Consider the following 23,743-nt stretch of genomic DNA (forward strand, 5'->3'; position numbering starts at 1 on the left):
GCGCGTGTACCTGAAAGTGTGACACGTGCGGCAAACAGCCAATCACACGGAACATGGAAAGCATCATCAGTTTGATTGACTTCTCGCGAGTATCAGCGCAATTCACTTTTCTGTTGAAGATGACAAGATCATTATGAACAAATGTCATGAATTGAAACACTTTTACAAGGCAAACACTGCTGCAGTTCAAGTTTGAGAAGCTACTGACTATATCAATCAACTGAATTTCAATTATTTATATGGTTTAACTTTACAATAAGATCAAAAGATAATATGTGTACTTCATTATTTTAAGTTCTTTATATATTAAAGTTTGTCTTTATACGAATAAAGTTAATTAATTGAAATGATTGGTTTAATATTATTAAGAGAAATTAAGTATCAACTCATGAAATGGTTTTGAATTCTAGTCAATAAATGTAAATATACAACACAAATAAACACTTCGCTGCAGAAGAATTTTCACTCTAACATCTTATCACTTTAAACTTTTTTAATTTAGAGCGAGAGATACGAGGGGATGACTTCACTGCATCAGATATACGTCACATTCCCGCTCAAAACCATTCCACTTTCTTGAGCCCGAAAACTCGGAGTATACTCAAAATAAACAGATTATCCCCAGGCTGCAATCTGTGAACAATTTTGGAGACAAGCATTTTTTTAAATGTAAATGTCGCTTATGTGTAGTATAGACAGAGAGTCTGCATGTGTAAGTGCATGCACATGCTGGAAACTCTGCATCTATACTCTTACAAGTGCACATATAACGCATGTAGCAGCTTGTTGTGAGGAGGAGCTCCCTCTAGAGGAGACAGCTTACAACAACATCAACTGTTCATCATTAGTACATTCTCACACATGTTTCACAATGACTTTTGCTCATAGTGTTAGATGTGAGTGATCAGGCTTATTGTTTTAGTTGAGAAAGTGTGTGTCATCACAGAGACATACTGTATAAGGTTGACATCTCTAGAGACCAGAATATCATAAAGATTTGGGAATTTGGTTTCGAAATAAACAGAAAAAATCTTGATGAATTTACCCCCATGTCATTCCAAACCTGTATGACTTTATATCCTCCGCGGAACACAAAATACGGTATGTTAAAGAACATTATAACCAAACAACACTGACCCATTGACTTTTATTGTATGGACACAAAACCACTGCAACATTTCTCAAAATATCTTCCTTTGTGTTGCTCGAAAGAAAGCGTCACAGACACGTGTTGAATGACATGAATGGGAATTAATCATGACTGAATTTCTACAAATATTCCATCACTAATTCTCTCTTAAAACCCCAAGGACATCTTTACTTTCTGTACTTTTTTATTAAAGGTGAACTTGGGTCACAAGTTGAAACACAAATGTTTCAAACATTTTTCTTCTGTGATTTTGAAATACAAGGCTTTAGCTGTCAGACAGTCCAGCTCAGTTATGCGGAAAATCACGTTTGTCTTGTTAACTGTTCTTGAAATCAAACGCATTCACGGAAAGAAACCTGCCAAAAACGGACTGCTTAGAATTTAGTGTTTCGGTGCACTGCTGATTTCATATATTGCTTATTAACTGTACACACAAACATTTTAAGATCTTATTTTTTTCCAGGTGCTGGTAACCCAAAGTGCGAGATTGCCATAGTGATGTGCAAGATCAAGACACTGGATTCAAAAAGTAATAGGTATGTGTGTTTGTGATTTGTATTTATGCTAATGTACACAAAATTAAATCAATATACAAGTAGAGATCATATCTCTTGCCAGCCAACAGTGAGTTGGCACATATTTGCTACATATATCAAAGTCAAGCAGGCTGATTTAAATCATTCATTGCTCATCAGCTGTTCAAACACAAACTAACTCTGGCAAAGAGATTCTGAAATCGCAGCAAACTGCTTTATCTAAATTCTTCAGTGATGTGTCTCTAAACAACACTGTCCAGCTGAGTTTAGCTAAGCCCCCAGATTCACGTCATTTATACCCTTATTATAGACAGAGGAACATTCCATTACCCTGTAGGATATAACTTACTACTCAAATGTCAGGGAAATAAGTGAAAGGAGTGGATATAAGCGCTACTTTCAAAGCTAAAAGTTCCCCTTCTAAAAGAATGGATGTCTTCAATTGATTTTTTTCTGAAGACAAAAATACATAGTGATGCAATCCAAAATATCACATGTCATCAATTCTTAGTGATACATTTTTAAACACGTACTTTGACTTCAAAAGTCACTGTAGGTGACGCTAAATTTAATACATCCAGTGGTAAGGGTGATAATGGCAACCAACGGCTTACTCCACCCCTCCCCCTCGGTTTTAAGCACGATGGTGACTGCACAGGACTATGTAGTGTATATTAATAGAAAAAGCTCATTCTAAGATAATAAAAACATAACATTTCGATATGTAAGGTCCCTCTAAACTAAGACATAGTTATGTATATTATATTGCATGTTTTGTCAATGGATCCTCCAAAAAAATAATACAATGGACCTTTAAATCTAGAGCCAGAATGTCAAAGTTAATAGTCAGAGGGGTGCTGTGCAGAGATCATAGCTTAAGGTGACATGCACACAGTCTGTGCACTGAGGCTCTGTTTACAATAATGCATTTTTCAAGCCTGTGTTTTCATGTTAATTCATGGAGTTCCACAATGCTGTGTGTACAGTATGTGCTTTTGTATTGTGTATGCACGTTCTGTGCACAGTGTGTGTATTGACTACAGAAGACACATGACATAGAGATAACTATAAGAACATTGTGCTATTGTTAAAAGTGTTTTGTTACAATGTAACACCTGTTAAGAAACATACCTCTCTGCTCTCACATTTCTGACGCGTGTCTCAAATGTGCTTTAAAATGGAAAACCCGGAGCAGAATACACGGATCTCTAGCGGAGTGATAACAGAATGCCTTCTGTAGGGATGTGAGTCCATTAAACACTTCACACATACAGCCTATCGTGCAGTTCGCTGTTGCATGCGTGCTGTGCTCGTGAGAGGCACGACAGACGTCTGCCGGAGCTTCACAAAATTAGCGGAGAACAAACAAGTTGCACAGAGTTGCATAGTTCAACTTGTACAATACTAGTAGACTCATAAAATTACTATACAATAATACAATTGTAAAATAATAATACATACAATTTCAGGAACTTTCAAGGCCCCTCACATGCCAGGGCTCTATGTACTCAGTCACCCTTTTCCCCAATTGCGACGCCCCTGTTGACAACAGTGTTTTTCTGCCGTGTATTTTTTTCGGTTCACATTTATTTGTATAGCCCTTTTCACAATGCATATATTGTTTTAAAGCAGCTTTACAGGAAATGCATGTTTCTATGTTTCCGGACGAAACCAGAAGAGCCTTTTATAAGAGGTGATATTAGAAGGTGCAGTTGTTAGACATAAAAGTATTTACAAAATTATATGACATTGAATGACATCTGTTCTTTTTTTATAAGATGTACAAAGTCTCTGTCGCTCTTTCTACCTCTGTTTTCTTTCATTTTCTTGCTATCTGTACAGGATATCTGCTCTATCCTCTCTGCAGGGTTTCTCTGATTAAAATTCATCTCTTTCTGAAAGTCATATCTGCCCTGCAGCGAACAGCGACTTTGGCACTAGAAAAGAGAGATCGACACATACAGTAGAGAGGGAGAAAGAGAGAGAGAGGGCAGAGTTTTTCCACTCTTAACTCTCCACCTGTATTTATTTCCAAGTGTTATCTAAAGCTTTACCCTCATATCTTCCCTGTCACAACAGATGCATTCCCTGGACGTTCTGTACAACTGTATTAAGTTTAAAGGATTGTATCAAATTAAAGTAAATCCTTTCTCATCGGCCCAAAATGACACTCTTATTGTCTTATGTACTGAACAAGATCGACCGGATGGCTGCTTGCCGGAACTGGATTACTTCTCCCTGTTGCAAGTCTTGTCTATGGAGTATTGTGTACATGTTTTTGTCCTCACCTTCCCTATGTTATGCTGTATTTTTCTTCTTACTACATTTCGTTACACTGTACTTGTATGTGTGTAATGACAATAAATTGAATCCAATCCAATTATTAAAGGTAAACCCAGTATTTTCTATAAACATCAGTTAAACTAGTATGCTAATAAAAGCGGTTTTATTTTGCACAGAGCAGATTGCTTAATGCAGTTTTTATGGCAAAGCTTGAATGATTTTAGCGTAATCTGTTGTGTTTGATGAATGTTGTTACGTGCAGGTTTCTGTAATAAGGTAAATGTGGTATGTTTTTCAGGCACGGGCTTCACAGCATGATCCTCGTTCCTATGAAAACTCCAGGAGTAAAGAAGATAAGACCGCTCACTGTTTTCGGACAGGACGGTGAGTTCTGCTAAACTCAGGTTCACTTTGAGGTGCCCATATGAAAACAATCATCGTCTCATCACGTTTTTGATTTCTTCTGCTGTTCAGATGGAAGCTTGTGTGTTATGGCTGTATTGCTTTTATGCGAATATCTGATATAAATCTGATTTGTCTGTAGATGCGATCCATGGTGGCCATTTTGAAGTTCACTTTGACGACGTGCGCGTTCCTGCGTCCAACATTATTCTTGGTAAGATACAGAGACAACAGAATATATGTGTGTGCCGGTGTTGTGTGTGTAGACTTCCTGCACACTATCTAATGAACCCACAAAAACTTCAATAACCTCAGCACCCCAGGCATGTGCTCACAGGGATGAAGTCGGCTTTTTTGACTAACAGGAATGTATTTATAAACCATAAATAGACATTGATTAAAAGCCCTTAAAGGACACACTGAACATAATGAACTTTAAAATGAAATGGCTCGGCGCCATTCGCTGACTTGTTGACATTTTTTTAAAACACCCAAGGCTTCATAGAAAAAGACCTAGTTAATTTGCCATAAACAGATATATGCTTGTTATATAATGTTATAAAATTATATAATGTATATAATGTGCTTGTTATATAAACTTACTACATTACGATTACTTTTTCACGCTTCCTGGTTTTTGACTTGCGCATCATTCGTCGCAGGGTTACAGCAGTTTCCAAGTCTTAACTGTTAATAGTTAAGATTTTCCTTTTAAAACACCTTGCAGCTAAGAGAGGGCTCTAGTACGGCTGTTTTGGTCAAAATGTAAGATTTGTACTGTTTACAGGACAGCAACCTAAGGCATGATATGCATATAATATCTCGAGTGATGATGTTCTCTCTCAAATCGCGTTAAATTGATAAAATAAACGTTACAGAAAAGGCAGCGAGTTGTGCTTGAAAGACATCACACCCAATCCCTCCTATCAGACTCGCATCACACTTTTTGTTTCAGAAAATTACAAAATATTTGTTGCAAAAAACAGATATTAGCACAGATATTCATTTTCATGTTTAATATATATTGAAGTCGCAAAACATAGACTGTACAGATAAACGTAAGTAGCTTTAAAGGACTCAACCGCATACTATTACAATGGGAAGTTGCTTTACCCTGCGGGGACATGGTTTCCGACTCTTGTGAAAGAGGCCCATTTATGATTTTGCCAGTTGCCGCTTCGCCAACTGGGGTCGCTTGATGTGTCAAAATGATCTATGATTGGTTGTTTGCAGGTGAGGGGCGGGGTTTTGAGATAGCTCAGGGACGGCTGGGCCCAGGTAGACTTCATCACTGTATGAGGGCAGTGGGGCTGGCAGAGTGGGCACTGGAGTTACTGTGCCAGCGAGCAGCCCATAGACACACCTTTGGAAAGAAACTGTATCAACACGTAAGTGTGTGTTTGTTGGTAGGGCTGTTTCTATTCATTGTTTTGGTCAAATTATTATTTTGACGATTAATCAAACACTTTTTTAATTAGACAGTTTATTTAGAAAATAATACATTTTGTAGCAATGATTATATTATTACATGGATGATTTGAACCATATCACAAACGTATCACAATTGCTTATTGCATGATATATTAGACAATTGAATCTTACTAGATTACATATATTTAATAGATTGTGTCGCTTAGTATTTGACCACTGTTTTTATGATAAACACGCTGCAGAGGCTACTTAACTTGTGAAATGAGTAACCATTGAGAAATTGTGTTATGACAATTGGTAAATATTAATATATTATTATATATTTTATTGTAATGTATTCTACAATTATATTTACAGGTTTACTTATTTTGTCGAATTTCTATATTCACAAAGCATAAATATATGTATATACAGTATATATGTATATGTGTGTACATAAAGCTTATTAATTGTACAGAAAAATGTATTTGAAAATCTAAAAATGCAAAATGCTTTCTATTGTCTTTAGGTTTAGGGGTTGGGTAGGAGATGAAATATACTGTTTTTACTGTATAAAAGGTGACATCTAGAGGAATGCCATTGCATTGCAGTTTCTGCTTATTCTTTTTACTCAGTTAAGTGTGTTATTTGGTGTGTTTGTGAGACCAGGAGGTTGTAGCTCATTGGATAGCCGAGTGTCGAATCGTCATCGCACAGACACGTCTGCTCACGCTACATGCCGCTCACACGCTGGACACACAGGGCAACAAGGCTGCAAGAAAACAGGTGACAACACACATTTCAACACAATATGAATTATATTAACTTTACCAAACTGATCACTTTGCAAAACAGGAGCTTTGGTTGAACGTGTTTGTTTCAAGATTTTCTCATTTTTTGGTCGGATATGTGAAGTGCACTTGAAAAAATGACTTGACACAAAATCTGTTTCTTATTCTCCCTCTTTTTCCTGTCTGTCTCTCGTGCTGTTAAAAATCTCACCCACTCCCACCCAATGCATGAGCCGACGGTTCAAAAGATGAAGGCAACGATGTGCAGAAATCAACTCTGACAGACTGACCTTGCATAACATCACACACACTTCAGCTCAGCTTAGAACATCAACAGATGTGTCTGTGGGAGTGACAGATTCGTATGTTCAGCCCAGAGAGCATTAGAGCGGTCTGAGTTATGACACACGGATGATTGAGCATCGTAATAGCAATGTAGGATGCTTGGGTAAAATAAGGATAGCGTAAGGTCTTAGTCATGAAAATCCTCAGGTCTTAAAGTTCTACTTTGATTGCTGTAGAAAACAATACTTTTATTATATTCAGCCGCGTAAAAAAGTAAGAGACCATTTCGAATTGTTTAATTTTTAATGTCTAAAGAAAATTGTTTCTATTGCATTTATTTGCAGAAAATGATCAAAATCACAGAAATGAAAAACAGGTCAAAATCACAGTAATTCACAAGTTCATATTCACTTTTAGGAAACGCAGCAATAACATTTTTACATGTATTTTGGCAAAGTAAAATAATTTATAACTTTGATTTTTATGAGTTTTCATGTGTCTTTTTATGCTGTCAGTCTTTCACATTGCTGTTGGATGATTTTATTGAAATTTAACAGACACTGGGCTGGAATGGCCACACAATACATCTAGAAATGCTGATTAAAGAACATCTGGAATGGTGTCTTAATTTTTTTCATGGCTTTATATTTTTACCGAATGCATCCCAAAGGGAGGTTAGTTGTAGTTTCTTCAAGGGACAAATGTCTCTTCGGTGTGTAAATAAGTATGTACGTGTTCCATTGACCTGGCAGGGGACTTTTACCCTCAATGCAGTTCCCTAGGGCCATCGAGAATAACAGGACTGGGTAACCCGCTGACTGTAGTCACGGTAACGCAGCATCGGGCTTCTGCAAAAAGAGAACGAATCAGACGCTTGCTGCGATTCTTTTAACATTAGCCAGCCCGCATCGTCCTCATTGCTGAATCAACACATCCTGCTTGATTCATATGGCTGGTTCAGAGAAAAGCCACACACTTCGTGCACGTGTCCTGCTGGGAAGCTTTAAAGAATGTACACATGCACACGGTTTCGATGGTCTGCTTCTGAAAAGTACACTCACACATAGACAGGAGATTGGTTTATAACAAGACCCAGTCCTCCAGCTGACTGGAAAATATGATCGCAAATCTCATATTCATCCTCTCGCGTTTGTGTATTTAAAATTAAATGTCTTGTTGGATGCATACCAGATCCGCATGATTACATATTTGTATGAGACATCCGAGGATTACCGTCAATGAGACTCAATCTTATTAGCTTTTACTGCGTGGCCCGTGGAGATGCTTGTCTGAATGTTCCCAGAGTGATGATTTTTCATTAGAAGTCACCAAAACAAACACACACGCATTCACGTGTAGAGATGTTTGCCAGCCACATTCTGTGTAGATCTTGTCTGAATGTCTTTTTGTTTCAGATTGCCATGATAAAGGTGGCAGCTGGCAGGATGGCGTGTAAAGTTGTGGACTGCGCCATTCAGGTTTACGGGGGTGCAGGAGTGTCTGACGACTTTCCTCTTGCCGAAATGTGAGAATAAACTTTAAACTCTGAATGAGACTTTTATAAACGGCACTTGAAAATGTGTGAATGTCATTGCATGTAAGATGTCAATTATTGCATTTAGAGGCATTTAGTTTAAGCACACTATAAAGTTAGTTAGTTTGGATTTGAAGAACAATAAATGGGGTGTTCAAGACAAAGTAGACACTTTCTAGTGTTTCAACTCTAAATATCTCATAATGTAATGATGAATACAGTACTTGTGTTTGTTCTGTTATATTCCAATCTGAATGATGTTGAGGGGAACCACCATTATCTTAAAACTAAATTCAGACGGTTGTTAAAACTACCGTTAGCTTAGTTTTGAGAAAACCTTATTGTTTGATGTTTTGTAATCTAATGGAATGGACATGGCACTACCTACCTTATCTACGGTTTTGACATTGATATATATTTGGTTTAAATACCAAATATGTGAGGTCTGTCTTAACGTTTTTAAAGCGTTATTTTCAGCTAAGTAAATGACATTCGGACGTTTTAAAGTGTGTCTTTACTTGTATGTATATGTTTACCATAAAAATGTAGCATGGCTCATCATGTTAATATTTTATTTGACAATAACGTGTTTTTTGGTAAATCCCAGAATAGTTTTAGTAGTATTGTGTACAAAAATGGTTACGAAACAGTACCATGACTGTAGTATAGGCTTTGATTTGTATAGTTCTAAGATAAATCTTAAAAACGTCTTAAACAATTTGTTGTTCGTCGCAGCTTTCACAGATAAATGCATTTATCGTACAGCTATGGCAAAGTATTGCGTGCAGGGGGAAATAACTGAATTTTTACACAAATGACAAACGCTTTTCTAGAGGTTGTGGATGGTGTGTTGACACTTTATATTAACGGTGTCTTGTTGTGTTTGTATAGGTATGCCTACGCTCGAACCTTACGCATCGCTGACGGCCCAGATGAGGTTCATTTGTCATCAATTGCTCGACTTGAGCTTAGAGACCAACAGAGAGAAGCTCATTCTAAACTGTGATTCTGCTCAAATCACACAACCTCTACAAATATTCACTCAGAGACCCTTTACTGCCCTCTATCTTGAAAACATTACAGCTGCTCAAAATGAAATCACACAAGCAATGAATCATGGCATAAATAGTCTCAAATCGTCATTAACAAAAGATTGCATAATGGGAATTCGCACCTATTTAGGGATACAAACTGCTCACCTTTAAACAAAAATTTTTAAAGCATTCTGAAAGTTGAAAAACTTTAAATAAACGGTGCCTTTACTGTGTAATAGATGATATATTGCTTACAAAGCAAAATAATGGACGTTATGTATTTTAACGTGCATAAAATGATTTGTGTAAGGTTTTGATCATTTTGCATTCTGTATTGAAGTCTGTAGTTTCATGCTTGTCGGTGGTAATACAGAAGAGAACATTTTACAGTCATGTAATTTAACTAAAATATAACTGTTATCTGTAAAGTGTCTTGTTTTTACACATTATTACACAAACATTATTTCAGACCTACGCAGACAGGTGTAGAAATTGTTGTAACTTTGCTGTTCTCCATGTCTCCGCGTCACATTACCACTGAAAATTTCCGTCCTACCTCATCGAGTCCTGTTAAGCATTCTGTGTTTCTAAAACAGCAGTGTTTGTGTTTCCTTTGCTATCATTTAAGGGATTTTTCAGGCATTTGGCCAGTGCATTTGCTCAGCTCCTCGTTCAGAACTGGAACACAGCTTCTTTTCAAACCGGTGGGCTGGTGTTTTGGTTGCTTGGACACATGCACTTGCAGACAACAATGGGACATCTATAGCTATGTTTCATCTTTAATTGGACATCACCATAACTTCTGCCAAAACGCTCTGGCGGTCTAAGAGAGTGCAAGCACAGGCAGGTTGATTTCTAGCTAGTCTCACACAGCCAGTGTCTGGTCCCCGCTACAGCTTAACCTGGCTATTACTGACCTTTTACTGTATATAGAAGGGGATTATATGACATGCATGTAAAGTGACCAATTACAGTACATTTTATGCATCAAATGGACCGTGAAGGTGCAGTGAGCTTTTGCAGATGTGCAGTATGAAAATGAGCCTTGCTTTAGGTTTAAGTAAGTATCTCTATAACATACACGCACTCCCCAAAGTATAGTTCCTAATGATTAAACGCTAACCGGTAATCCACGCAAGTGTCAACCTTACCGTGAAAAGACAAAAGCTTTGGCCTATAAGGTCTTGCAATTCTGATTGGTCAGGTGTCAAATTTTGGTTTAAATATCCATGTCTCATAACGTTTTCAAAATGTTATTTTCTGTTGGGTGAGTGCTGTTTTAAGAATTGTCACATCTATAACAATCCATATAACTTTATGTTCTATGAAGAGCCATCAGTTGTCCATATAGAATTCATTGAAAACGTATTTATTTTTCTTACGGCTGGAGTCTATCATCAGGGGTTTAGTAAAATATAAACAAAAGATTCAATTTATTTTTCTGCAAATGTCACATTCATAATTGTGCAATTGCCTTAATTATTTCAATTCTGAAAACGTAAAAAGTTTACTTTGCAAATAATATTTTTTAGATAAAGATCAAACCATCCAAATTTAAGAAAATGTCTTTAATGGAAAAGGTTTTTTACAGTATACAGTATATATTCTGTTCAAGCAGTGTATATAGACTCGTATAACTTAGTACAATTTTGATCCAAATCCTCTATTTGATAAAAAAATACGTAATAAAGAAATGACTATAATATTAAAAGCGTGCTGCACATTTAACACATACTGTATGCTTACAATTTCCCGCATAAAAAAACTTTTAGTATGTCATCTTATCTTTCTTCAGGTACATCATCTCAGAGGTCACAAAAGAAGTAAGTATGCTCTTTATATTCTTGGTTTTATTTTATGAGCATGTGATATTCCTGGTGTTCTTGTTTCTTTTGGGGGCACTTCTCCTGGACCTCTTCTTCATGGACTGAAACAGATTCAGAAGTTGTACACATGTCTGTCCATTGATCTTGAATTGTTTTGTATGTATGTGTTTAAGGACTTACCTTAAAAGCAGATATTTTTGGATAGGCATCACCTCTGAGGTGTTTATCGACACTCACTACCTGTTACAGAGATCCACAGTCTGTTATTCAGGCACTAGACAAGTTTGTTTTCCAATTTCTATAAGTGAAATTATCTTCAAGACACATATTTCTTGAGAGCACCCATTTCACACAAGTACCTTTGCAATATCACAGTACAGTTATGTTTAGATATGTTTAGCTATGGGGTCACTGGATGCTTGTCATGGATACGCACCTGTAAGGGATGAGTTTCACGGTTGTGGTCGAGCAGTGAGAAAGAGCCAATGCGAGACCGTAGGTGCTTCTTTTTGTTGGGGTGTAAATGTCGCCTCGACCTGTCAGGCTGATGACAGAACAACTTCAGGTAATAGCACTTTGTCTTAAATCTATTGTGACATTGTGGTTCTCAGCGAACCCTGTACACGAATGTGTTCTCACTTGTGCCATTTGGATGACTTTGTTGGGAGATCCTTTGACTGAGTAAGATCCGGCTTGGTGAGGTCCCTGTTGTGCTTGAGCTTGTCTTCGAGTCCTCAGCTTACAGTATGAGAAAAAAACAGCATTTTTTCATTGATCAAATCAGATCTATAAACAGTAAAGATGATGTGTCAGAATCTAAAAGTCATTTTCCAATTCCGATGCGTAGTCGCAGTGAGTGATCACTCTTAAACATGGTCAATGTTTTTAATAAATGATATTGTGAAGTCAGTCGGTCACCGGAGTTGGACGTGGAAGTTTATTGTCTGGTATAATAATTATGCTGTGTATTGCTCATTTTACAAAAACATTTAGCCGCAGAATGTTGCGATGGAAATATGAGTATTCCAAATAGTCATTTAATAACATCCCACAAACCATTTCAGATGTGCAGACTCACCAAAAAGAAGGGGTTATCTTGAACCTAAGAAAACAAAAAAATTATTGTCGATAATATGAATTGATTTATGTCATAATTTCAGCATTTCATAAATCCCAACTCAATCCAAATTAGGGCAAAGTTGATTCTGTCTTTGGCAGTGTTGGAACATAGGAACCCTTTGGAGACTTGCGTTAAAGGGTTAGTTCACACAAAAATAGAAATTCTGTCATTTCTCATGTTTTTCTAAATCCCTCATATTTCTGCGGAATACACAAGAAGATATTTTCAGAAATGTCTTTTGTGTTCGTACAATGGAAGAAAATGTTAGGTCATCAACTTTCTTCAAAATATGTTGTTTTGTGTTCTGCAGAACATTGAAAGTGAATTCTAAAAGATCCCTTCAAGGATTTGTCCTCTGTGGTCTGTGTATTGCCTGGTGAATATTGATTCAAACTTAAATCATTCCCCACTATAAGAATGTATCTGTAAAGGCAATTATACACATTTATACTTTTCAACACAGATACTGTTTAAAATTATTTTTCAAAATGTCTATATATTTATAATATTTCAGTACTCTCTCCATCTCATTCCCCCTCTGTGCCTTGTGTTCAATTTTACTAGATTCATTTAAATCAAATAAGACCTCAAAGAACTGCGGCATTCATGATGTTTGTTTCCTTATTAACCAACCACATCTGTGCTTAGCAGACATCAGCACATAGTTCAGAAGAAAATTACTGTCTCGGCAAACCAAGAATTTTTTTTTGCCAATAACTAAGGAAGTGTATGAGCCAACCAAAGCTTACTGCCTACATCTCACAAAGAGTGTTTGTGCGATGCATAGTTCATGCACAGGTGTGTGTATTCGAGTCTGTGTGTTAACTCTGGATGTGAGACAAAGGAAGCAGAAAACTTCAACAGTAAGTGGAAACTCAAACAGCGTACTGGCCCATCGAAATGCCACGGAAAGTTGGACACGTTGGTTCCTTTCAGGGTATTTTGGGTCGACTGATGATTTGAGTCACAGGGTTGCTCAGGCTCTTCAGTAGCAAGAAAGAGCCAAGAGTGGAATGACATCTGTGTCTGTGGCTCGGACACTGAAATACATCTGGTCAGTGTCTTTACAGCCTCCTTAAATGTCTAAAAATACCTATAATGCCTTAAGACCAGTATCATTTCCCCATTCTCTTGATTCCCACCTTGCTTTACCATTGTGACGCACTATAGAGCTGGAATAGAAATTTGTGGGTAAGCGTTCCAATACTTTTACAATTGATCACAAACTACAAATTGATAGTTTTCTGTAGTATGTTTTATCATCATTTTTAATCATGAACAGGTCTTTGCACAAGCATGTTTGTGTAACGTGAAAGCAATGTTCTACATTTAATAAATATATTATTAATATGTCATTAATGTGTAATTACACTAAACAATGCACAATTATCAATAAACATTTCTAGTAAAAGTACAAAAGTACATTTCAGCAAAGAAAACTTCATTCAGAGCTTGAGTTTGTTGTGTTCTCCAGGCAGACACTATCTTACCCACTGATACAAGTCATAGTTCTTACCTTGACCTCTGTGACCTGTGTGTCTGCACAGTCCGCACCTTTGCCTGTGCAGGCCAGAGCATGCATGAGCAGACATCCCTGCAGAGAGAGCAGAAAGACCCACAGCGCTGTGACCATAGCTGCAGTTGCGTGTTAGATACAGCGAGCTTGTGTGTTAAGAAAGCTCAGCTCTCTCCCCGCGCAACCGTTTTATACTCCCAAGTCCAAATGGAGACCAGATGGAGACAGGAGAGGAAAACCATGCCAACCACACACACATACACACACATCTGCAGTCGTCGACATAGCAGTGGAAACCTCGGACATACTCATGCAGTTATCAGACCAGCGACCCTAGCGCTTCTAACCACAGAAAAAACACATTCTTTTAGGATACACAATTTTGTTAACAGATACAGTATCAGCTGACCGAGTATTCTTGACCAAGAATGTTGAGGAACTCTTGCTCCAAACTCTTCTAAAAGATGATGGAAGAAATTGTGGGGTTGTTTGGAGAAAAAAGATTTTCTCACAAGCATCTTGCTGTGGTCACATAATGATCACATTCCAGTCTGGGGAACATAGTAAGGATGCTTTGAAGTAACAAAAAATGTTTTAACAGTTCCCACGTTACAGTCAAAGTGAAAGAGATTTATAAAGCTGTAAAGTAAACGGCACACACACATGGCTGTAGAAACGCAGAGTTAAACCTCAGACCCGTAGAGGACGTGACAAGGCTGACCTGCAGGGCGCAGGACACTGCCAGAATGCTGGTTTGGCAGCTTTAAGAGTTTCACATTTACTTCAAAAAGGCCTTCCCTCTGTTTGTCTCTTTCACACACCTTGTCGCACGTATTGACTCAACAACCACTTTCATCGTTTGTCCCAAATTAGAAACAGATAGTAACCCAAAATTCGAAAAGAGGAGCAGATGCATAGTTGCAAAGTGGTATCTACCAAACATTATGAAATACTCACAGACAGAAAGAAGTTTAAACATCACAAGAATGCTTCAGTTGCATCGCATCCCTCACAGGAGGGCGTTTGTGCTTGACTGCAGCGATTTAACATTGGCTATATAAACTAACCCTAAACTCATCACTCTCAGCCTGATAGATCTGCTGACTACCGAGAACAAAGAAATCAGCTGTTTTTCATTTGAATCCATTTCATTTATTTTTATTTCGTGACTACACCCAAGGGATCACTTTCCCTGAAGATCAGTTGGTGCCTGAGCAGAAAGAAATCAATAGCAATACCGTAAGGCAAATAGGTGTTTTGTTTTATTTTTGAACCATAAATCATTTTTAGACTTATAGCAGTTGTCTTTGTATATGAAGCTTGGAGAAAATATATATGCAGCACATTTTGACATCAGCAAGGTTGTTGTTAACTGCAGTAGCTAGTATGAAAAGAGACTAAACTACTTTTTTTGTGGTGCACTTGAATATTTTTGAATCGTTCAATCATAATTTGCACTTTAAAGTGTTTTGAAAGAAAACTTTTTGCAGTGGTCCGCTCGTAAAATATTTCATCCTCGTTTCCACTTGGGAACAAAAGGAGAAACTTTGCAGCGCAGATGTTTTACAGTAACCAAAATTATGTTCAGGCTAAATGGCTTTAACATTCTACACATTTTAACATTCCTGTCGTGCAGATATTTACCACAGAATAACCCAAACTCAGACAATAACAGAATGATTCTAGAGGGCTGGCATGTACAGTTAACCTTCAGTGGTTTTTCACCCGTCAAAGTTCTCTGGATGTTGTCCTAAGAGAAAGGTTTTCCAGTCTTTGTTTAGAATCGGGATTAGCGGGATGAAATTTAATTTGGGAGCATTTGTGACGTACTGTCAATATTAAATGTAATTTCTGCAATTCAGCTCAAAAGAATATGAAAATCGTCATAGTTTATTTGTATTACCATTATAAACGTTTTTTTTAATTTACAGTATATTTAATACAACCTGGATTGGGGAATGTGAATGTTCATCCTGCAATTCGAAAACACTACTAGCAAATATTTACTGCTAGCCTACATCTTAAAAATGATCTAAATGAAACATAAGCAATTTCGGTCTCTTTGTGTAATAGTCTATACATACTCTATACATTATCTAAAAAAAACTAGTTAATAATGACAGCCCTGGGTTATCAATTAACTGTTCAATATTAATCTTTATAGAATGTTCAAGAGTGGTCTACTGTTGCTATGGTTTCCACTTCAAGTAAATGCGTCCTTCATTCCCAAGTGTTATTAGTTTCACAAGGAAATGTTGTTTGAAAACGTTATTAGACATGCATTGTATTTCATGTATGTAACCGTAGTTCAGCACTATAACAAACACCATACTTTCTATTGAAGAAGGTCTGACATACTGCCAGAAATCCAGTTTTATGTGCAGGTACACATGCATTAACAGTTAATGGAATTATTATGCCTCATGTCCGTCCACCAGCAACCTTGAAAAACAAGCAAAAACAAAAGATGTATGTAATGGTTGTGCAGCAACTTTCTTATAACCAAGACACTTTACATTAAAGCCAGAGTGAAAAATAACTCTGTTGCAATATGGGTGAGGCAAAAAGTAACATAAACAAACTGACAAACTTTCCATGCATAAAGGCAAACATGGGATGCATATTTAAATGGCCAGAGATGTACCTTATTTGGCCATATTCAAGATCATATCCATCAATATCCATATCGATCAAATGATAATCCAAAGGTTTGGCTATGTGAATTCAATTGTGAGTTATTTAGAGTGTTTATACTTGGTATACATGATATTTTCGATAAGATAGTCCTCCCCCCATCCCTCCAACTCCCCCCCCCCCTACAGTTAACCAACGACAATTTAACTTTGGGGACATTATTTTACACCAATTTCATGATATCTGACAATGTTTTTGATGGTATTCAAACTATACTTTACTATAATTTCACCTGCACAGTAAGTGTACAAGAAATTGCTGGCGTTGTGTTCAAGTCTATGTAAATAAGACAGATTCGAGCTTTCTTCTGCTGTGAAATGAATTGAAACCGCTATTGTTCCAAATGGCTTGGCAAATGTGTTGTGTGTGCATGACAAATAGCTGTTGTTTTTCACAACACGACTTTATGCCTTTCAAAGTGCAATTTTCAAAGTGACTAGAAAAGCCAGGGAACATAAATCAGTAGTTTTCCGGCTATGTGTTCTCTATGTGTGAGCGCGTGTGTCTGTGAGAGAATGTATCATTCTGATGCAGAGTGAGTTTACACTGATGCAGATGATAAGCCTCGTGGTACATATAAATTTAAAGGCTCAGTGTTGAGCTGTCTCAGAGGCTGTTATTCCTCCCTGAGCTAAAAATGTACTCGTCTATCTTCTTTTCACGCTGACAGAAATGGGAAAGAGTAGGGTAGGTGAGCTAGCAGTAATGGGGTGTGTTTTAGAAACTAATCTTCAAACTTTGACTTTCTACTCTGTCTTGCTTTAAAGAAATGTTTATCAGCAATTTTCACTACAGGTGCGTTTTAAAATACAAATAATATGTAGATGAGAGTTTGTCTCGGGTACCTTCAAAAGTATATTCACAATATACTGTATGTTTTACAAATAACTGTTAGTGAAGAACTATTGATCTTTTTAAGTTGCTTATGATGTCATAGGGGAACCATTATAAGTTCTGTGTGATGTCATAAAAGAGACCTTTAAAGTTCTATCCAATACCAAATGCAAGTTTGAAATTGAGGTGTTATAGAATCCCTTTAACTTTTGTTTCTCCTCATTGAAAAGCTTTTATTAGTAGGAGTTTAGTTTAGAAGCTGTATTGTGAAGGCTCTTTATTTTATGGAAATGACTTCATCATTCCTTATTTGTCCTTCCACTGCCAAACTAAGTGATCCACACTTTCCCTTCGCCTTTTTCGTTTGACGAAAGAAGTGAATCATTAACCCAAGACTGTGTTTCCTCCAAACGCACATACATACTGTACATGAGAGCGTGAATGAGGGTTGATTCAGTGCTCAAATTCACTCCCAGCGGTGCCCAGGCACTTCTCTGAAGTGCTCTGAGAGCTCTAAAATGATTTTTTACAGAGAAAACAGATTGCAGGTGCAGACAGTGAGAGACAAAGAGAGATTGTGCTCTGCCGGAGTGGAAAGATCTCAGGAAAGCCAGCAGCATCCATTAGGATGAGAGGGTAGAGCAGACAAATGGATGAGCTGAATGTAGGGAGGGAAACGGGAGGAGATGGAGGGAGAGTTGAATCGAGGTGAGATGAGATGGTGGATTACGAGAAATAGAAAAAAGGTGAGCTAAATTTCAGGCCTGCCTGGAGAGCTCTGAGGATACTGTGATTCACTGTAATATGTTAGTCAAGTCAAACCACTTTATAGGATGTTATTTTATAAAGACTATACAAAAGAATTCAAAAATGTGTAAAATCACAAATTATTTTATATGTAATGTCATGTGTGAAGAGGCTAGTAGATAATATAGATGCATTTACATACAAAAGGACGGAACATAAACGTCATTCATAAGCAAAAATATGGCACAACATAACTTATCATATCGTAAAATTTCCATTATAAATGGAAGGACATATCCAACTGAAAAGCATTTTAGGATATACAGCTTTTGATAAAACTGTTTAAGTTGTGATGTCTGTGTATGTGTCTGTGCATGTTTGTGACTGTGTTTTTTATTTTGTCCATAGAAGCCTTTCTGGCACCGTTGCCATGACTGCATTGCTGCTGTGACATTCAAGACGGATTGAAGAGATCAGACAAAATAAATTACTGACCGGATCATGGTGTGAAATGTATAGGGTCTATCCAAGTCCACAGGTATAGACTGAGCCTGAGGTAAAAATGCAATGATTCCTGTGACCCAACAGATGTTTAAATTAGTACAATAGTGTAGTACAAGTATATATATCCTAATGGATGCTGCTGGCATATCAGGGATGTTTTGCTTGTTGGACTAAATATTTACATAACTGCATTGGTTAGGTTTGCATTCACAAGGTTACTTAAAACAAACCTTAATGTGTGCATTGCATTGGTTAGCGTTTGAACACTCCACAGTAAAGCTCAGGTCGTCATTGCAAATGAGAATTGGTTCTCAATTGACTTACCTGGTTAAAAATAGGTTATTATTATATTATAGATGGTTTCAAAGGAGAAGTTCAGCAGATGGAGACTAGACATTTACTTTGGTATAGAAATTAAGAAAATTATTTTCTGACATCTTACAAAACTATAAAAGTTGTCCCATGACGTAAAAAGGAACATTTTCTTTTCATAGTCCATGAAAGTCTCTTGTGTAATATGAAATCTTAAATGGTCAGTATCACATGGAATTTCAAAGGTTGTCTGGTGGCATTTTGTGAAACCTAAAATGGTTTTCCTTTGTTCTTTTTGGTTTTGGCAAGGAATTAAGTGTGTTTTAGCATTTTCTTAAGTCTAAATATACATTCGATAAGACACCAGAGACAAGTGTTTGTTTTGTGAAGATGGAAAAAGAGAGTAAATGGTCATTTTAGTTGGCCAGTCACCGGCTGTGTGTGTTCACCGGACACATTTTCACGCCCGTTTCCTTTCCAGTCCGTGCAAACAGCCACTTTGTGTTTATTTGACAGGATGTCTTGAATATTTTGACTATTCCTGAACTCCAGTCTAGGGAACTGTGTATACATACAGTATACGTTATAAAGGATGACGGCATTCGTTTGGGTCCTGAGAATGATTTCAGGTGAAGACTGTTGCCATGCAAAGATCCTGAGACTGCTTTACTGTGGGAAAACTAAATATATTTAGGTCAGATTTAGGAAATAGCATTTGTGGTGGACGTTTTCTGGAAATTGTTATTTAAAACTTCTGAGGTTGATTTACATGCATTTAAAGGGATAGATCATCCTAAAGTTGGGTGTCAATACAATAGGAGTCAATGGAGACAAATACATATGTTTGCATTTTGCAAATGAAAGAAAGTCATACAGGTTTTAAAGTACATTTTCATTTTGGGGTGAACTTTCCTTTGAACACATGCTGTACATGTTAGCTTGTTATTTAAAACATATTGGCTATATTGTTTATTATGTATCATGAGCACATCTTGTTGTGATATACACCGTACAGTACACAGTTTTTTCTTCATCTTGTACTGTCTCATTGCTTCTTGGCTTTTAGAACCACATTAAAAAGTGTTGAGGTTTTCTCAAATGCTGCTGGACTACCATCTGTTCTCTCAGTTGGATGTGTGGCATGTGACAGTAACCAGGATACAGAACTTTAATGTGGAAATATGACTTAATGAGCCAAGTGTTCTATTTCCAAAGACAGGCCTTAAAACAAGACAAACTAACGTGGGAAATCTTTCCTGGCTCTCAAGGTGTTGCTTGGCCTTCATGCGTAGCCAAGGGCAACCTCTTCCTTACCTTGGAGCTCACCAGTGTTTATGAAGTGTCAATGGCGACCGAACATTATCATGTTGTGCGCTTGTTAACGAAATACAAACATTCAGTTTTGCCTTAAGCACCACACATACCTGTTTTAAAAGCTTGTAGTCAAGCCATTATTTGACACGTCAAAGATAAGGGAGGTTTCCAGAGACATTAAAATGCGACACGCACAACTGGAGTTGTTACTGTATATGAGTCACGGTTTGTTTAGTGGTTGTTTTGGCTTTTTCCGTGCCACTTCAAGCTTGATTAGTCATGCTTTTCTGCTGCTGTTGTTGAGTTGCACGCTGCTGTGTGCTTGTGTGCGTGTACGTGTGTCAGATTTCCACCCCCTCACCCTCGAGCAGGGGAGAAAATGAACCTGTTGAGATATAGTGACGCTCCAACTGTGAAAAATGCATCTGCTCTGTCGTAAAACACTTCATGTATTCAGGACGCAACATAATTTGATTCGGTTCATACCATCATAAATCACCTCAATGCCCAGGTTCTTTTCGTTTTAAGCCCTATAGACGTGTGAGAGGCAGGTTTTAGTTATTTTTTCGCAAAATGAAAATAAGTATTCATCATGAGCTTTCAAGGCCAGATATTGTCTCCTGAATGGGCTCTGACACTGTGTGTGTGGGAGAGAAAAAAAACGACTGCCAGACTTACTTTTTTAAAGGTATGTGTCTATTGTGTTGTTGCACGTAAACCACTTTTTGTCATTGTCATTTGTGTGTCTCAGTGTGTTAGTTTTGAGTTAAATTAAGCATACAATTATCATTTAATAATTGGAATATCCACATAACCATATAAATATTAAATGTATCTATTTCACTCATTCCTTTCTGTGTTAAAGAGATAGTTAACCCAAAAATGAAAAATTCTGTCATCAACTACTCCCTTTCTTGTCATTTCAAACCTCTATGGCTTTAACAAAAGAAGAGATCTTTATGAATGTTGATAACCGATCCAAAGGCGGTAGCCATTGACTTGCATTGTATAGACACAAAACCAATGCAAATCAATGGGTACCAGCATGATCGGTTATCAACATTCTTTTAAATATCTTCTTTTGTGTTCTGTAGCAGAAAAAAACTCATAAAAATTACATGAGGGTGAGTACATCATGACAGGATTTTCATTTTTGGGTGAACTTTCCCTTTAACTTCAATGAAATAATAAAAAATGAACTGCCTCTTTAAGAATTCGTTTTCTCAGTCTGCTCTCTTTTCTGTGCTCTCTTGCCCTTAGCAAACGCACACTGTCTGAATAACAGATTGAGTTGAATAAGACAGCCAAAGCTTCAGTGCATAACAGGCTCCACCCATCCGCAATAAATGTGTATCACTTCCCTCCAGTCTCTTTAGGTTTGCAAACACATCACTGACTTTGCAGCCAGATGGTTGCTCGAAGCCTTGTAAGTAATACCAGGAGATTAGTTATATTGTCCAAGAGCTTCAGCAATCAGGCAGGTAAAGCTTTTAAAATTCTGACTGTCACTTGAAACAGTCTCGCTGTCTGGCAAAGCAGCTGTGAGGAGAAAGCGGTTCTTGTCGCTAATAGTCCACTTTCTATTGGTTGAATGGGATTTGGCTCTTGGAGTCTTATCAACTCTTTCTGACGCTTTATGAGAAAATAGTTTTTTTAGGGTCTCAAGGGCTCAGTTTGGTCTTGATATGTTTAAGAATTAGATATTAAGAAGATTTGAAATTTGAAAGTACTATTCATAATCACTTATTGATCATTTATTCAATTCATGTATTAGTGGTATTATCTGTAATGTATATAATAAAAGATCCATCTACAAAGAAGACTTATATGTCTTAAAGGTGCTGTGTGTCATTTTTGGGAGGATTTATTGACAGAAATGTTATATACATAACTTGGTCTTCAGAGGTGTATAAAAACCTTACATAATGAAGCGTTATGTTTTTGAATAAACAATTTCTATCTACACACAGTGCGGGTCCCCTTGTATTGAATTTGACATGTTGTTTCTACGCAAAACCACAAAGACATTTCTTAAAATATCTTCTTTTGTGTTCTACAGAAGAAAGAGTAATAAACATGTATTGAACAATAGATGGACACATTTTTAGGTGAATTATCCCTTTAAATGATTTGTGTGTTCTCCTTAACAGCAATTAAAATAAACAGAACACACTCTGAGTTTAAGAAAAGTATTCAACAATGGCACAAAATGGGCTCGGACTTGCCAAGATAAATCCTGTAACAAGTCCAAGACAAAGATTATAATTCTTCCAAAAGAGATTATCTTGGCTTTGCTCTTCACATTTATTCTACTTCTACGCTAAGTCAACAATTGTCTTATTTGTGTACTTTGTCAAAGAAACTTTAAACAAAATAGTTGAAGAACTGACCATTATAGTAAGTCTACTGAGCTATGAGGGAGCAACATCTAAGCAATATTTTATTACTTTTTTAATTTGGAAATGTTAAGTTGAACATTCATTGTCTGACAAAATGATTCTGTGGTAAACTTTAATCAACCCCAGTTAAAAACAGATCCATAAACTGGTACAAAAGAGAATCTCTAACCGCGAGTGCAGCCTCTCCTTTTTAAATGAGTCAGACATGTGGTCGGAGAAAGAGAGATCATCCACAAGAAGATAAGAAATGAAATGAGAGAGCGGGAACGGGAAGGAGAAAATGATGAAAGCAAAATAGTAGGAATGAATGAGAGGCAGAGAGAGGATGAGAGTAATTGCAGAAGAGATTCCAGGTCTCGGTCGTACCAGTCCACTGCTTTAAGCAGAGATCAGTTTGAGTGATCTTCAAGTGGTTTAGGGGTGCGGTGTTTGATCTGTTCCCATGGTTACTTGTCCCACAAATGAGATCAAAGCAGATGTCAAAACCAACTTGACCACATTTGGGCTCTTCTGCATACTATGCTTCTGCAGGAGGATTATACTGAAGGCCATGAGCTCTACGATATTAAGCCAAATACCATCTGCAAATAAATAAGGCTAGACCTTTTCTGAAGGACTGCATTTATGCAGGACAGCTCAAAAGTTTCCAAGCATTTGAAACAGTAAATTTAACAAATGTTCTTTTTAAAAGTTTGTTTTGGTTGACTGATACACTAAGCTGTGGTGTTGGTGTTGACAATGTGATGTCATTTCCTGATTATTTAACTTTATTATTTATGTGAGATGTGTGATTTTCCATCATACATATTGTTCACTTTTTATTCAATTTGGCCTTGTAACTAATGCAAAGCAGGGATTAAAAAATTAAAGCATAAGATATTGAGGGTCATATACTTTTGAAGATAAAATCGAGCAGTATGTTATAAAATCGGCTTTATAATTGTAATCATAATTATTTTGAATGTAAATATATTTTATTATATTATATAGTATTATAAAACGTATAGCCATTGTTTAATTATTTATATAAAAAAATCAGGAGTGAAACTAAA

The 23,743-nt window shown here is 37.0% G+C and overlaps 2 protein-coding genes across 2 annotated transcripts in view; one reads left to right on the forward strand and one right to left on the reverse strand.

Moving 5' to 3' along the window:
* acad11 (acyl-CoA dehydrogenase family, member 11) overlaps nucleotides 1-9,902 on the forward strand; it is a 40,434-nt gene extending 30,532 nt beyond the window's left edge. Inside the window, exons 14-20 of the mRNA XM_079488190.1 lie at nucleotides 1,614-1,686; nucleotides 4,268-4,353; nucleotides 4,514-4,585; nucleotides 5,605-5,759; nucleotides 6,451-6,567; nucleotides 8,273-8,382; nucleotides 9,283-9,902. Coding sequence (XP_079344316.1) covers nucleotides 1,614-1,686; nucleotides 4,268-4,353; nucleotides 4,514-4,585; nucleotides 5,605-5,759; nucleotides 6,451-6,567; nucleotides 8,273-8,382; nucleotides 9,283-9,397 — 728 coding nt within the window. The 3' untranslated portion in view covers nucleotides 9,398-9,902. The remainder of the gene's footprint in view (nucleotides 1-1,613; nucleotides 1,687-4,267; nucleotides 4,354-4,513; nucleotides 4,586-5,604; nucleotides 5,760-6,450; nucleotides 6,568-8,272; nucleotides 8,383-9,282) is intronic.
* A 1,079-nt stretch (nucleotides 9,903-10,981) lies between these two features.
* Nucleotides 10,982-14,057, reverse strand: LOC306911889 (uncharacterized protein). Its single transcript, XM_079487599.1, has 6 exons — nucleotides 13,888-14,057; nucleotides 12,330-12,353; nucleotides 11,891-11,989; nucleotides 11,688-11,795; nucleotides 11,432-11,491; nucleotides 10,982-11,352 (listed from the first exon to the last, which is right to left on the reverse strand). Exons 1-6 carry the CDS (start codon nucleotides 14,002-14,004, stop codon nucleotides 11,281-11,283), a joined length of 480 nt encoding a protein of 159 aa, XP_079343725.1. The 5' UTR covers nucleotides 14,005-14,057; the 3' UTR covers nucleotides 10,982-11,280.
* Between the last annotated feature and the right edge of the window lie 9,686 nt (nucleotides 14,058-23,743).

Source organism: Barbatula barbatula (genome assembly GCF_947034865.1).
Source record: "Barbatula barbatula genome assembly, chromosome: 23".
Classification (NCBI taxonomy): domain Eukaryota; kingdom Metazoa; phylum Chordata; class Actinopteri; order Cypriniformes; family Nemacheilidae; genus Barbatula; species Barbatula barbatula.